This window comes from Felis catus, chromosome D2 (assembly GCF_018350175.1).
Source record: "Felis catus isolate Fca126 chromosome D2, F.catus_Fca126_mat1.0, whole genome shotgun sequence".
Taxonomy (NCBI): Eukaryota; Metazoa; Chordata; class Mammalia; order Carnivora; family Felidae; genus Felis; species Felis catus.
The window spans coordinates 61,336,310-61,351,008 of NC_058378.1; the positions used below are offsets into that span (position 1 = coordinate 61,336,310).

The following is a 14,699-nucleotide window of genomic DNA, read 5'->3' on the forward strand; positions in this document are numbered from 1 at the left end:
GATCAAGACTTGCATGCTTGACCAACAAGCCAGCGAGACACTCCTCCCTCATGTCTTTTGGCAATATCACCCCAACTTCTGTCCCAAGCTACCACTGATTTACACTTTCTGTCACTACGGTTTTCATATAAATGGAATCAAATAAGCTATAGTTTGTGCCTGGCCTCTTTTTTCTTAGCACATTTCTGATACTAATTCATGTTGTTACATGTATCAAAATTAGTTATTCTATTCCTGAGCAATATTCCATATTATGGATATACCACAATTTGTCTATCCATTAAGTTACTAGATACTTTGGGCAGTTCCCAGTTTTTTACTATTATAAATAATGTTGCTATAAACACTCACATACAAATCTGTGTGGGAGATATGCTTTCATTTCTCTTGGGTAAATACCTATAAGTGGAATTACTAGGTATGTTTAACATAATAGTTGTGGGTTTTTTTTTTTATTTAATGTTTATTCATTTTTGAGAGAGAAAGGATGAATGGAGGCAGAGAGAGAGGGAGGCAGAGGATTTAAAGTGGTCTCTGCACTAATAGCAGTGAGCCCCTTGTGGGGCTCAAACTCACAAACTGTGAGATCATGACCTGAGCTGAAGTCAGACACTCAACCAACTGAGCCACCCAGGCACCCCGGTCATGTTTAACTTTAAAAGGCATTGCCCAAACATTTTTCTCTTTTGTATTCTTATCAGCAAGGCATAAGAGTTCCAGGTGCTCCATATTGTCAGTATTTGGGTTTTTTTTTTTTTTAATGATTATTTATTTTAAGACCGAGGGAGAGACAGAGCATGAGCAGGGGAGGGGCAGAGAAAGGAGACACAGAATACGAAGCAGGCTCCAATCTCTGAGCTGTCAGCACAGAGCCCCACGCGGGGCTCAAACTCCCAAACAGTGAGATCATGACCTGAGGACACTTAACCGACTGAGTCACCCAGATGCCCCTACAGTGTTTTTAATTTTAGTCATTCTAAGTGGGTCTGCAATGGTATCCCATTGTGTTTTTAATTTGTATTTCCCTAATGACTAATGCTGTAGAGCATCTTTTCAAGTGCCTATTGGCCATTTCTTTTTCTGTGTGGAACATCTATTCAAATCTTTTGCCCATTTTTAAACTGGGTTTGTCTTAATTGTTGTGTTGTGAGAATTCTTCACATATTTTGGTCATAAGTCCTTTATTAGATATATATGTATTGAGAATATCTTCTCCCAGTCTGTGGCTTGCCTTTTCACGTTTTTTTTTTTTTTAATTTTAATGTTTATTTATTATTGAGAGACAGAGAGACAGAGCATGAGCATGGGAAGGGCAGGCAGAGAGAAGAGGAGACACAAAATACAAAGCAGGCTCCAGGCTCCGAGCCGTCAGCACAGAGCCCAATGCAGGCTCAAATTCACAAACCACGAGATCATGACCTGAGTTGAAGTCGGACGCTTAACCAAGTGAGCCACCCAGGCACCCTGCCTTTTCATTTTCTTAATGGTGTCTTTTAAATAGCAGAGTTTTGGTTTTTTTTTTAATTTTGACGAAACCCAATTGAACAATTTTGATTTTCATGTTTTTATGTATTTTCTCCAAGAAATTTTTAGCTAATTCAAGGTCACGAAGATTTTCACCTACACTTTACTTTTTACGTCTATATTTAGGTCTAGGATCCATTTTGTGTTATTTTTTTATATACGGTTTGAGGTAAAGGTCAAGACTTTTTTTTTCTGAATGAATGTTCAGTTATTCCAATCATTGAATTATCTTTGCCTCACTGTTAAAAATCAATTGACTATGTATGTGAGGGTCTATGAAGTCCCTATTAGGTTTCATGATCTATATATGACTATTCTTACACTAATACCACAGTGTCTCCAATATCACAGGTTTACATAAGGCTCAAGTATAATTTTTGGTGATTTAACTTAATAACAATCTTTTCCTATTACCATTAGGAAAATATTTCACAGATATCAAATGATATCTATGTCTAAATATTACACATATACAAACTGTGAATATTAGAATTATTTTCATACCAAAATACAAAATTTATCCATTTATTTCTAAAAACAGCAAAGGAGAATAAACTCTGATTTCATTTATATTATCCATACATTTCATATGAACTTGCTCAGGGGAGCCTAGCTAGCTTAGTCGGTAGAGTACGGTTCAGCATCATGAGTTCAAGCCCCACATTGGGGGTAGAGCTTACTTTTAATTAATTAATTAACAAATAAATAAATAAATAAGCAAGCAACTATAAAAGCTAATCTTAAAAAAAAAAAGTGAGGGGTGCCTGGGTGGCTCAGTCAGTTATGCGCCCAGCTTTGGCTCAGGTCATGATCTCACAGTTCATGTGTTCGAGCCCTGTGTCGGGCTCTGTGCTGACAGCTCAGAGCCTGGAGGCTGCTTCAGATTCTGCCTGTCTGTCTGTCTGTCTCTCTCTCTCTCTCTCTCTCTCTCTCTCTCTCTCTGCCCCTCCCCCACTAGTACTCTGTCTTTAAAAAATAAATAAATGTTAAAAAAATAATTTAAAAAAATGAACTTGCTCATTACCTATTCATACAGCATGGACATTGCCCCAGGGGCTCCTAGAAATAAACCTAAAAGAGTATCTCAACCCTTATGGTGTCCTTTGGTTTATATAGATTTCTTTCTAACTAACTCTAACACACACTTTAGGGAGAAAATTAATACTAATTACTTTCTAAGAATTTTGACTGCACTTAGAAATATAGTTCTTTTTTTTAACTGATTTTTTAATGTTTATCTGTTTAGAGAAAGAGAGTGGGGGAGGGGCAGAGACAGGTAGGGAAAAGACAGAATCCCAAGCAAGCTCCATGCTGTCAGTGCAGAGCTCACTGTGCGGCTTGAACTCACGAACTGTAAGATCATGACCTGAGCTGAAATCAAGAGCTGGATGCTTAACTGACTGAGCAACCTAGGTGCCCCTAAAAATATTGTTTTTTAAATCTACAAACCAGCTTTATAAACAATCATGTGTACAAGACTGACCAATATTACCAGCATCTGTGATCATCTTTGTCATAAAAATTGTTTAACAACTGCAGGTTTATAGCTGATACTAGAAAGAAAACATACTAACCCTAAAGAGGCAGTCCTTTCTAATTTTCACATTTAAAGAAACTTCAAATCTAGTGATGTCATGAGAGTTCTAAAAATAATACAGAATTATTATGCCCATGGTTGTTCTCTAAAGAGATTTCAAATTGCAGTAAAGTGGGCCAATTTTAGTTTGCTCAAAATCAACACATGATTAGATTTTTTAAAAACTGTAAACATGGAGCCCTGAAAATATTCAAAATTTCTAATAGAACAAAGAACTAGAAAAAGAATTAAGAGCTTCCAGAAAATCAAAATTAAAATTTACTGTATTAAAAAATTTTTTTGTGTGATCTGCGTCCTACTTAACCAGAGAATGTCTCTGAAATTAACTAGGTCTAGTTACACTTGAAGGTTAGGAGTAAAATAATTAGTATGCAATCATTAACTTACATGTCACCTATTATAGTAACAAAAAGAATAGCAGTAGCAATTCAAACTCTGAGGCTTAAGAAACAATAATATAAAAACAGTGAAAACCCTAACATGGAACTATTTTCTATTGCAAAGTAAAAAGGCATAGGGGATTCTATTCAAAATTACTTTTTGTCTACACTTCCCAGAAAGAAACAAAATCACAAGCCGCCTTTCACTGAATCTTTCACAACATCTTCCACAGGCACAAATTATTGGAAAATGCCTTTGAGCTTTTAAACTTCACTCATGTCTATATAAAATTCTTTGGTAAGACACCCCTATTTATTTCCAGTTTTCATAAACACTTGCTACAGAAAAACAAAATCAGTTTACCACAGAGTAAACAGCGTGCTTAAAGCTCACTAAATTCCTATGGAGAGTATCCATCCTCAATGCTGTCTTTCAAAATAGCAATAGTAAAACTTTATAGTAGAGTATATGTGAAGCATTAACAACGTAAGCTTTCAGCTAAATTTCTTTCAATCTCTCCCTCTACCTTCTCTGTCCGGCTGGTAACACTGCTTATTAATCTTCCAATTCACAGATGACTAGAACATTTTTTTCACTGAGAAAAATGAAGGAGAAAGAATAATAAACTCACTTACCCTTCCTTAGACATTCTCAAAGATCTACTTCCTCTGGATGAGAATACAGGATCAACAAACAAGCTTCAATGATCTTTTGAGAACTGTAGCTCATTTGTTAAAGCACAGAGAACTCTGGCCCTGAGAGGCCCAACAAATTCGGGCACAATGCCGAACCCTAACCAGGCAATATCTCAGCGACCAATAGCCTCAGCTTTAAATACTTGAAAACCTAAGAATAATAGGAAAAAATTGGAGGGCAGAAAAAATAACTAATAGTCTGAATTGTTTAAGACTGGCCAGGTTAGGAAAATGACAAGTTCCCCTAAGAGACAGGAATCATTAGAGGCAAACACAGAAAAAGCAAATTTACCCCCTAATGAGGCCTGCCAATAGTAAGCAAACAATGAGTTTCACAGAATGGAGTGGCCTTAGTCAGTCCAAATCATTTTTAGTTTTCTCTGGGAGAAAAAAAAAAAAATCAATAGGATAAATAATACTATGTCTTAATCCTCAATTTAGTTATTTCCTCCCTTAGAAAATGAACAATGTGAACTACAGAGGAAGGAAGTATTTATATGCCAATCATATTACAGAAGGAATATAAAGTATTTCCACTGAGGTCTTTTTTTCCTGATCATTAACCGCTTTTAAGGAAAACATCTGTGTTCACAAATATTTTACTCAATCACCTGAAAATTTCAGCTCATGTGGAAAGAAATTTACAGATCTTTGGCATATGGGGGATAAATTCAGAACATTCTAGAGGTTAATTACAAATTTCAGAGCAAATCGAAGTTTAAAAGACAAACATCTGCAAATTTCCTCCCTCCTGACCAAATATAATGCATAGGGATTATGCAACAAGGGGAGAAATAAACAAGTGTGTGAAAGTCTAAGAAAACTGAGATGTCAAGTAAATCCTTCTACTGGTGATTCAAATTAAAAATAAAATATACATACCTTCAAGAAATACTACATGAATTAAAACTTAAAAAAAATTATCTCTTTAAATATTATCTAAATATCTTACTATAAAGGTTTCTATTAGTCATTAAAATGTTTAGTCACCAGTAACTAAAAGCACTAACACTGTATGTTAAGTATACTTGAATAAATTTTTTTAATAAAAGCACTATTAAATACTATAAATTCAAACTAAAATTGTTTTCAGTTTATTTAGAAAAGCAGTATGGTGTAACGGAAGAAGAATGAGCACTGGAGCAACTAGGTTTAAATTCTAGTTTCTCCACTTTCCTGCTCTGGAACCTTGAGTAAGTTATATATGCTAAGCCTCAGATTTTTTATCTATAAAAGACAAATAACATCTGGTAGGGTTATCGTCATTTGTAAGCACTCAAAAAATTTCGAGTGTTGGGGTACAGTAAAGCAACTGGGTAGCTTGTCAAGCATTATCTCACCAAAATATCTCTTGAGAAATATTTTTTTAATCCAATTTTCAAATTGTACATGAATATAAAGAACTTTCACTGACCATCCTCAAACCAAATTCCATAAATACAGGAACACAAACTGAATATGGAAAAATGATCTAATCCTTAAGACTGCCAATTTCCCCTGGCTTCCCTGGATTTTTAGTTTGTGGCATCACAGCTCAGTGTGGTGGAAATAAATGTAATTACTAAGTTTAAGCCTTTACTACTTGCAGAGAAAGGGAAAACAAAAATTCTCACTTGGACAAAGGGTATACACACTTACATGTGCTTCCTGTGCAAATGATACTGCACTGTTTGAAGATGATTAGCTCTTTCAAACTTCATATGGATAGTCAAGAAATATTATTGAATCTCTATATGCCTGGTACCCATAATACAAAGATAAACATGGCAGCCCTTGATTTTAAGGAGTTCAAAGTCTAACTGGGAGGAGACCCACTCACAAAGCTTAAAAGCAGTGTGTAACTATAGTGTTAGAGATATGCACAACAGAGATGCATCTATAGTCTTGCCTGAGTCTTTCTGAAAAGACAAAATGCCCAAGTTATTGTTTTTTAAACAGATATTGTGCTAAGCACTTTATATATATATTATCTCATTTAATCTCAAATAACTCTGAGGTATATATTATTCCAATTTCACAGATGACAAAACAAGACTATAGAAGTTAAATACTGTGGGGGCGCCTGGGGGGCTCAGTCGGTTGAGCGTCTGACTTCGGCTCAGGTCAGGATCTCGCAGTCCGTGAGTTCAAGCCCTGCGTCGGTCGGGCTCTGTGCTGACAGCTCAGAGCCTGAACCCTGCTTCAGATTCTGTGTCTCCCTCTCTCTCTGCCCCTCCCCGTTCATGCTCTCTCGGTCTCAAAAATAAATAAACTTAAAAAAAAAAAAAAAAAGAAGTTAAATACTGCGATTCTAAAGAAATTAAACGGAATAATGCGAAATGCTAACCTAAGGTCCAGCCTCTTAATCACCATGATAAAAGGATTAGATTAGCAGGTGTTAATCAGGCTAAAAGAGTAAGTGGAGAACATTTCAAAAGAAGAGGAACTAAGAATGAAAAGCAACTTAACAGACATTAGGATGTGTAGAAAAAAAAAACAACAACCCTAGACTCAACTCAGAATTAATGGAATAAAGTTTGAGGCAGGGAACTGCTCAAAATGAAAGTGAAAAGAAAAAAGTCAGTCTTATAAGACCTCAAATGTTATGTTAAGGGGCTTAGAATTTATCCCATTGCACAGAGGATGTGATGCCACTGAAGGTTTTAAGCAGAGTGATAATTTGATTTTAAAAATAGATTTTCAGCTATGAAAAAAGATTGAAATCTTGCTGTATGCAACGACATGGAGCTAGACAGTATAGTGTATAGAGAGTATAGAGCTAGAGAGTATAATGCTAAGCAAAGTAAGCAAGTCTTAGAAAGACAAATACCATACGACTTCACTCATATGTGAAATTTAGGAAACAAAACAACCAAAAAAAAAAAAAATGGATTTGAAGAGAACAAGGCAAAGAGATCTATTGGGGTTACTGTAGTAATCCAGGACAATGAGGACCAGAGCCTGGACTAGTATTATCAGGAATGAAAAGGCCAGAATCTATAAATGACTAGATTCATATTAAAGCACACATATGCAGGGGCACCTGGGTGGCTCAGTCAGTTTAAGCGTCTGACTTTGGCTCAGGTCATGATCTCGCAGTTTGTGAGTTTGAGCCCTGAGTCAGGCTCTGTCCTGACAGCTCAGAGCCTGGAGCCTGCTTCAGATTCTGTGTCTCCCCCTCTCTCTGCCCCTCCCATGCTTGTGCTCTGTCTCTCTCTCTCTCTGTCTCTCAATAATGAATAAATGTTAAAAAAAAAAAAAATTTAATGCACACATATGCATGTATTCTAAATGTATTGAAAAGGGACTACAAAGATGATCTCCAAACTACTAATGGTGGTCACCTATGAGAAAGAGGTGTGAGGATGAAAGGGAAAGTGAAGGGGAACTTTCATATTCCACTCTGCATTTCTGTATTACTGAATATTGTACAGTAAGAATTTATTTGTGCTGACAGCACAGAGACTGGAGCCTGCTTTGGATACTGTTTCTCTCTCTGCCCTCCCCCACTTCCACTCTTTCTCTCTCTCAAAAATAAACAAACATTAAAAAAAAAAAAAAAAGGAATTGACTTAGGGGCATCTGGGTTGCCAAGTAGGTTAAGTGTCTGACTTTGGTTCAAGTCATGATCTCACGGTTCATGAGTTCGAGCCCCCACTGGGCTCTGAGCTGACAGCTCAGAGCTTACTTGGATCCTCTGTCTCCCTCTCTCTCTCTGCCCTTCCCCTGTGCTCTCTCTCTCCTCAAAAATAAACAAACATTAAAAACAAAAAAGAGGGGCGCCTGGGTGGCGCAGTCGGTTAAGCATCCGACTTCAGCCAGGTCACAATCTCACGGTCCGTGAGTTCGAGCCCCGCGTCGGGCTTTGGGCTGATGGCTCAGAGCCTGGAGCCTGTTTCCGATTCTGTGTCTCCCTCTCTCTCTGCCCCTCCCCCGTTCATGCTCTGTCTCTCTCTGTCCCAAAAATAAATAAAAAACGTTGAAAAAAAAAATTAAAAAAAAAAAAAAAGAATTTACTTGTCTATCACCTAAATAATTTTAAACACTGTTAAAAAAATAATTAAGAGATTAAAATTTGGGGGGCACTTGGGTGGCTCAGTCAGTTAAGCATCCGACTTCAGCTCAGGTCATGATCTCACGGTTTGTGGGTTCAAGCCTGCGTCGGGCTCTGTGTTGACAGCTCAGAGCCTGGAGCCTGCTTCAGATTCTGTGTCTCCCTCTCTCTCTGCCCCTCCCTCTCTGGCACTCTCTCTTTCTCTCTCTTTCAAAAATAAAAGTTTAAAAATAAATAAATAAATAAATAAAGAGATTAAAATTTGGGATTAACTTCTGAAATAATTTAATTTCTGAATGGATGTATTAACAATTAAAATTTTCTTTTTTTTTTTTATTTTAGAGAGAGAGTGAGAGCACAAGTGGGGGGGGGGGCTGGGGGAGAAGGATGGGGGGGAAGAGGGGAAGAGAGAGAGAATCCCAAATAGGCTCCACACTCAGTACAGAGCCAGACATGGGGCTCTATCTCACAACCCAGGATCATGACATGAGCCAATATCAACAGTTGGATGCTCATCCAACTGGGCCACCCAGGTGCCCCTAAAATTCTCTTTTAAAAAGCCTTGAGGGGCGCCTGGGTGGCTCAGTCAGTTAAGCATCTGACTTTGGCTCAGGTCATGATCTTGCAGTTGGTGAGTTCAAGCCCTGCATCAGGCTCTGTGCTGACAGCTTGAAGCCTGTTTCGGATTCTCTCTCTCTCTCTGCCTCTCTCAAAAATAAATAAATATTAAAATTTTTTAATAAATATAAACAAAAAGCCTTGAAAGGAAGTGGCTGGAAATAGAGCCAGCAATGTACTTCCGGTCTTTTGATTCTTAAACCAAGGTTCTTTAAGGCTTAAATGTTTACTGTAGAACTAGAAAATATAAAAAGTAACATAGCATACTTGATACAAGATTCCAAAATGAAACTATGAAACTATCAAAAATTATAAAAACCAGAATTTCAAATGTGATAGATTCAGGTCATACCTAACTAAAAAGAGAATTAGTGAACGGACAGGTAGGTCAGGAAAAACCTTCCAGAATGTAACACAGAGAGAAAAAAGGATAGAAAATACAGGAGAAAGAAAGAGAAGAGAGGACACAGTGCTAAAGTCTAACATGTTTATCAGAGTTCAGAAGAGGATAGAGAGTAGAGTAGGGACAATATATGAAAAGATAATGACTGAGAATTTAGAAAACCAATTAAAGACAAGCATAGAATCAAGAATTCCAACGAATCCCAAGCAAGATAACGAAAATACATCCAGGGGTGTCTGGGTGGCTCAGTCAGTTGAAGTGTCCGACTTCAGCTGAGGTCATGATCTCACGGTTAGTGAGTTCAAGCCCCGCATCGGGCTCTGTGCTGACAGCTCAGAGCCTGGAGCCTGTTTCAGATTCTGTGTCTCCCTCTCTCTCTGCCCCTCCCCCGCTCATGCTCTCTCTGTCAAAAATAAATAAATATTAAAAAAAAAAAAAAGAAAGAAAATATATCCAAAGTTATTGAGGAAGAATATATATGAGACTGACACTTCTGATATGCCTTTTGTAGAACTTTAACTTTAAAAGCTCAGTACTAGTATATTGAATAACATATGATGTTATGAAACAGGATGTATTATGTAACGTTATATATTATATTAAATGATAAATAATACAATTAAATCAGTAAGAATGGAAAGAAGAAAAAAATACAAGTAAAAAGTAAACAAATGAACCTAATTTCACTGCATACAACTACCCTAACCATAGTGTATAGAAAAAGAGCAAAAAAGAACTAATCCAAATAACTTTAAAAAAACAGGCATCTGATTACATACTATTAGTCACTGGCAGGGTAGAGTAAGAAAGCAAAAGTAATGCAACAAATTCTGAACTTTTTATTTATTTTTATTTATTTAAAACATTTTTTTAAGTTTATTTATTTATTTTGAGACAGTGTGAGAGAGAGCAAGCAGGAGGGGTAGAGAGAGAGGGAGACAGAGCAAGTCACCAGCAGGCTCCACACTGACAGTGCAGAGCCTGATGTGGGGCTCAAACTCACAAACTGTGAGCTGAAATCAAGAGTCAGACACTTAACTAAGCCATCCAGGTGCCCCAAATTCTTAACTTTTTAAAAGTTTGTTTGTTATGGTATGAGCAAATCAATTATGAAACTAGATTCTAGATGTATTATTAGAATGAGCAAATGAGTAAAGATGTTGATGTTGTGAAGATTCAGGGTTCTCTTTACAGAACAACAGATATTTTCATGAAATCAAAGTAAACAAGGGGGCACCTGGGTGGCTCAGTCAGTAGAGGTCTAACTCCTGATCTCACGGTTGCAGGCCCAAGCCCTCTGCTGGGTGTAGAGATTACTTAAAACTAAAATTAAAAAAAAAAAAAAAAAAAAAAAAAAAAAAAAAAAAAAAGAAAGAACCTTATTGGGAAAAACTGGAATTAGAATAGTGCAAACTCATGATTTCAAAAATATATGTAAGAATGTGTGTACTCAGTGAAAATAATTTTGACAAATAAAGGTAGACATCTCTAGAATACTCCACCCAAAACAAGCAGAACATGCTTTCTTGTCAAGTACATATAGAAGATTATATAAGAATGAGGTACAAATCAATAGCAAAAAGTTTGTGGGACATTCACAAATACGTGGAAATTCAACAACACATTCCTGAATAACTGATGTGTCAAAAAGAAATCATAAGAGAACATAGAAAATACTTCAGAGATCACTCAAAAACACACAACATATCAAAATTTAGGGGATGTAGTGAAAGCTGTACTGAGAGGTAAATTTATAGCTTTACAACGCATTTATTAAAAGAGAAAACATTTCAAAGCAATGACCCAAGCTTCTACCTTAAGAAATTCAAAAAGGAAGAGCAAATTATACTCAAAAAACAAGCAGAAGGAAGGAAACGATAAAGATCAGAGCAGAAATAAAACAAAAGAGAAAAACACTGGAGAAAAGTAAATGAAACCAAAGGTTGGTTTCAACAATATAACAACATTTAGCTAGAATGAAGAAAAAAAGAATCAAATTACTAAAGTCATAAATGAAAGCAGACACATTACTACTGACCTTAAAGAAATAAAAATAGAAGAGAATACTATAAACAATTGTATGCCAACATAATAGGTAAAAGAGATGAAATGGACAAATACCTAGAAACACACAAACTACCAACAATGACTCAAGAAGAAATAGAAAATCTGAACAAACCAATAATAAGTAAAAAAATTAAGTCAGTAATAAAAAAAAAAATCTTCCAACAGCACAGGCAACCTCAGTCCTGGGCTAAAACAGTGTACAGACACAAGTAGCCCTGGCTACTTCAGATAGATGGAAGCCTTTTGTATTTTTTTTTTTAATTTTTTTTTTCAACTTTTATTTATTTTTGGGACAGAGAGAGAGAGAGCATGAACGGGGGAGGGGCAGAGAGAGAGGGAGACACAGAATCGGAAGCAGGCTCCAGGCTCTGAGCCATCAGCCCAGAGCCTGACGCGGGGCTCGAACTCACAGACCGCGAGATCGTGACCTGGCTGAAGTTGGACGCTTAACCGACTGCGCCACCCAGGCGCCCCTAGCCTTTTGTATTTAAGCAAGTTGGAGGGGAGGGGTGACAGACGAAGTATGAGAGAAGAAGGAGATGTGAACATTAAGTTATGCACATTGTCCTGATGCTGAATATGGATGCTGTTATATCCAAATATTGACATAGTTCTTGTGTTTTTCAATTTAAGAAAGAGAATTTGCAAAATCTTTTTTGGTTGTATAAACCGGTTATATCCATGACCTTGTATGTATTTCATAAAGTGAATATCAATAAATACTGTTTAAAGTAAAAATAAAAAATCGTCCAACAAAGCTGAAAATTTATAGCTTCCCTGGTGAACTCTATCAAATGTTCAAATAAAAATTAACACCAATCTTTCTCAAATTTTTCCATCAGAGTTGAGCCAGTAGTACATCTCAATACCTAAGCCAGGAAAAAGAAAATATAGAACAATATCCCTATGTAGATAAAAAAAAAAAAAATCCTCAACAAAATACCAGCAAACCAAATCCAACAAAGTACAAAAACCACATGATCATTTCAATAGACACAAAAAAGCATGTGACAAAATCCAACACCCTTTCATGATAAATACATTCAACAAACTAGAACTAGAAAGGAATTTCAAACTAGGAATAAAAAGGAACTTTCATAACCTGATTAAAGGACAGCTATGATAAACCTGCAGCTAACATCATACTAAATGATGAGAGATTGCAAGATTTCTTCCTAAGGTGAGGCAAAAGAAAAGGGATGTTTACTCTTACTAGTCCTATACAGCACTGTACTGGACATGATAGCCAAAATTAGGCAAGAAAAAAGGCCTCCAAATTGGAAAAGAAGTAAATCTATCCTTATTTGCAGATGACATGATCTTATATGTAAAATCACTAAAAAATCCACAAAACAAACAAACTGTTAGAGCTAATGGCTATTTTGTTTTTATGCCATCCATATATCCTCGGTAGTGAAGAATCAGTCTTTTGCCCATTTCCTCATTGGGTTGAATTTTTAAGTTCTTTATATATTCTGGAAAGAAATCTTTAACAGATGCGTGATTTACAAATATTTTCTCAGTCCGTAGCAGCCTTATACTTAATAGCTAAAAACCAAAAAGCTCTAAGGTCCATAAACAGAAAATAGATGAACAAGCTGTGGTATACTGATAACAATGGAAGGCAACATAATAAAAAAGAACAAATTACTGATACACACAAAAATATAGATGAATCTATCTCTCAAACATTACTTTGAATAAAGTCATACACAAGAGTCCTTGAAGGTGAAATATGCTATCTAAATATGAGTAACAGGTCTTCAAACGGAGTTTCTTTCTATGGATCTCATTAAATCAAAGATCTGCTATCTCTTATTCTCTCTCTTCCTTGCCACTGCCACCACCACTTTTCTATTTTACTTTTAGGTAGGTTTTTGGAAGAAGCATAAAGGGAACGGAAGCAGAGAAACAAACTGAGAATGTTTTAGGATCCAGTATCTTTTTTTGAACAATAAAGTTTAGAGAATCTGTATTCCATAAAGTAGGATCACCACACATTACGAAGAGAACTTAGAAGAGACCAGGAATACCAATGATGTAAAAAAAAAAAAAAAGGTAGGTCACTGAAATTTTTTAAACTTTTCATGCTGAGATAATTCTAGATTCATATGCAGTAGCAAGAAATAACACGGAAAGATTCCTCTGTATCGTTCACCTAGTTTCCACCAAGGAGAAGATCCTGCATAAATACAGTACAATATCACAACCAGGGAACTGATATCGATACAATTCACCAACTTTATCCAGATTTCACCAGCTTTACATGCATTCATGTGTATGTAGCTTCATGTAATCATCACTGAAGTCAAGACACAAAACAGTTCCAATCATAAGGATTCCCTGTGTTATTTTTTTACAGCTATGCTCACCTCCCTTCACTTACCCCAATCCCTAACCCCTTGCAACACTACTGTTCTTAATCTCCATAATTTTGTCATTTCACGAATGTTATAGAGATGGAATCATGTACTAGGCAAACTTTTGAGATTGGCTTTATTAACTCAGCATAATTTTCTTGATACAGCAAAGTTGTGTGTATTGACAGTTCATTCTTTTTTATTGTTGAATAGGATTCTTCAGAGCTAATATTTTAGGCAAAAACATAGGGTGAAAAAAACCCTTCCCAGCCCCTGAATCCTTATCTGCCTAGGAATATGAAACACTATTCAAAGCATTAGAATGATATACTAACAAAAAAAGTTTAACACAGTTCTGATAACTCGACCTCACTCTTCTTATTCTGACAAGATATATGCCATCTGTATATTATTTAAGGAACACAGCTGCTTGACATTTCTGAGGACCTATCTCTTCCATGTGATTTTCAATTCATAAGATGGCTATTGAAATCTTATCAACTTGTCCATTTGACTATTAAAACCCATACTAAAATGACAGGTTAATTCAGCTTAATCAACGATACAACTAAAAAGCTGAATGACATTCATGTGATATCTACTAAGTGGTTAAGTGAGAAAGAAATTAAAATTTATCAACATGGCAGTCTCTCTCTGTATAAAACCTGATACTTGTTTTTAACTTGCAGTTAAAAAAAATCATAAACACTTCTAATTCTACCAGTGTGCCAAGCTACAAATACTACAAAATAATTTTATATAGGTACACAAATACCTTTTTACTCCTTAAACATATATAATAATTTAACTCTGAGTAGAGAAGAAATTAGAGAGGTTTAAATAAGCACTGGAATGGCTTTGGAGGCCTAAATTTCAACTTAAAAAATCATTTTGGAAAAATATAAAGAACTTAAAGACAAAGTGATTACAATGTCTTTTAAAATAAGGCAAAAGACTGCTTAACCAAAAATTCACAGGCCCAATTGTTTATCAGACCTCAGTTCAACATGATAAAACCACT

General features: G+C 35.9%; 1 protein-coding gene across 5 annotated transcripts in view; it reads right to left on the reverse strand.

Moving 5' to 3' along the window:
* Nucleotides 1-14,699, reverse strand: part of NT5C2 (5'-nucleotidase, cytosolic II) — a 149,949-nt gene that overhangs the window by 55,852 nt on the left and 79,398 nt on the right. The window contains exon 1 of one of the 5 annotated variants that reach the window (XM_045040628.1): nt 4,138-4,335. The exons of the other annotated variants lie outside the window; for them this stretch is intronic. Within the exon in view, the coding sequence (XP_044896563.1) occupies nt 4,138-4,151 (14 nt within the window). The 5' untranslated portion in view covers nt 4,152-4,335. Of the gene's footprint in view, nt 1-4,137; nt 4,336-14,699 lie in introns of those variants that run through there. 5 annotated transcript variants of the gene reach the window in all.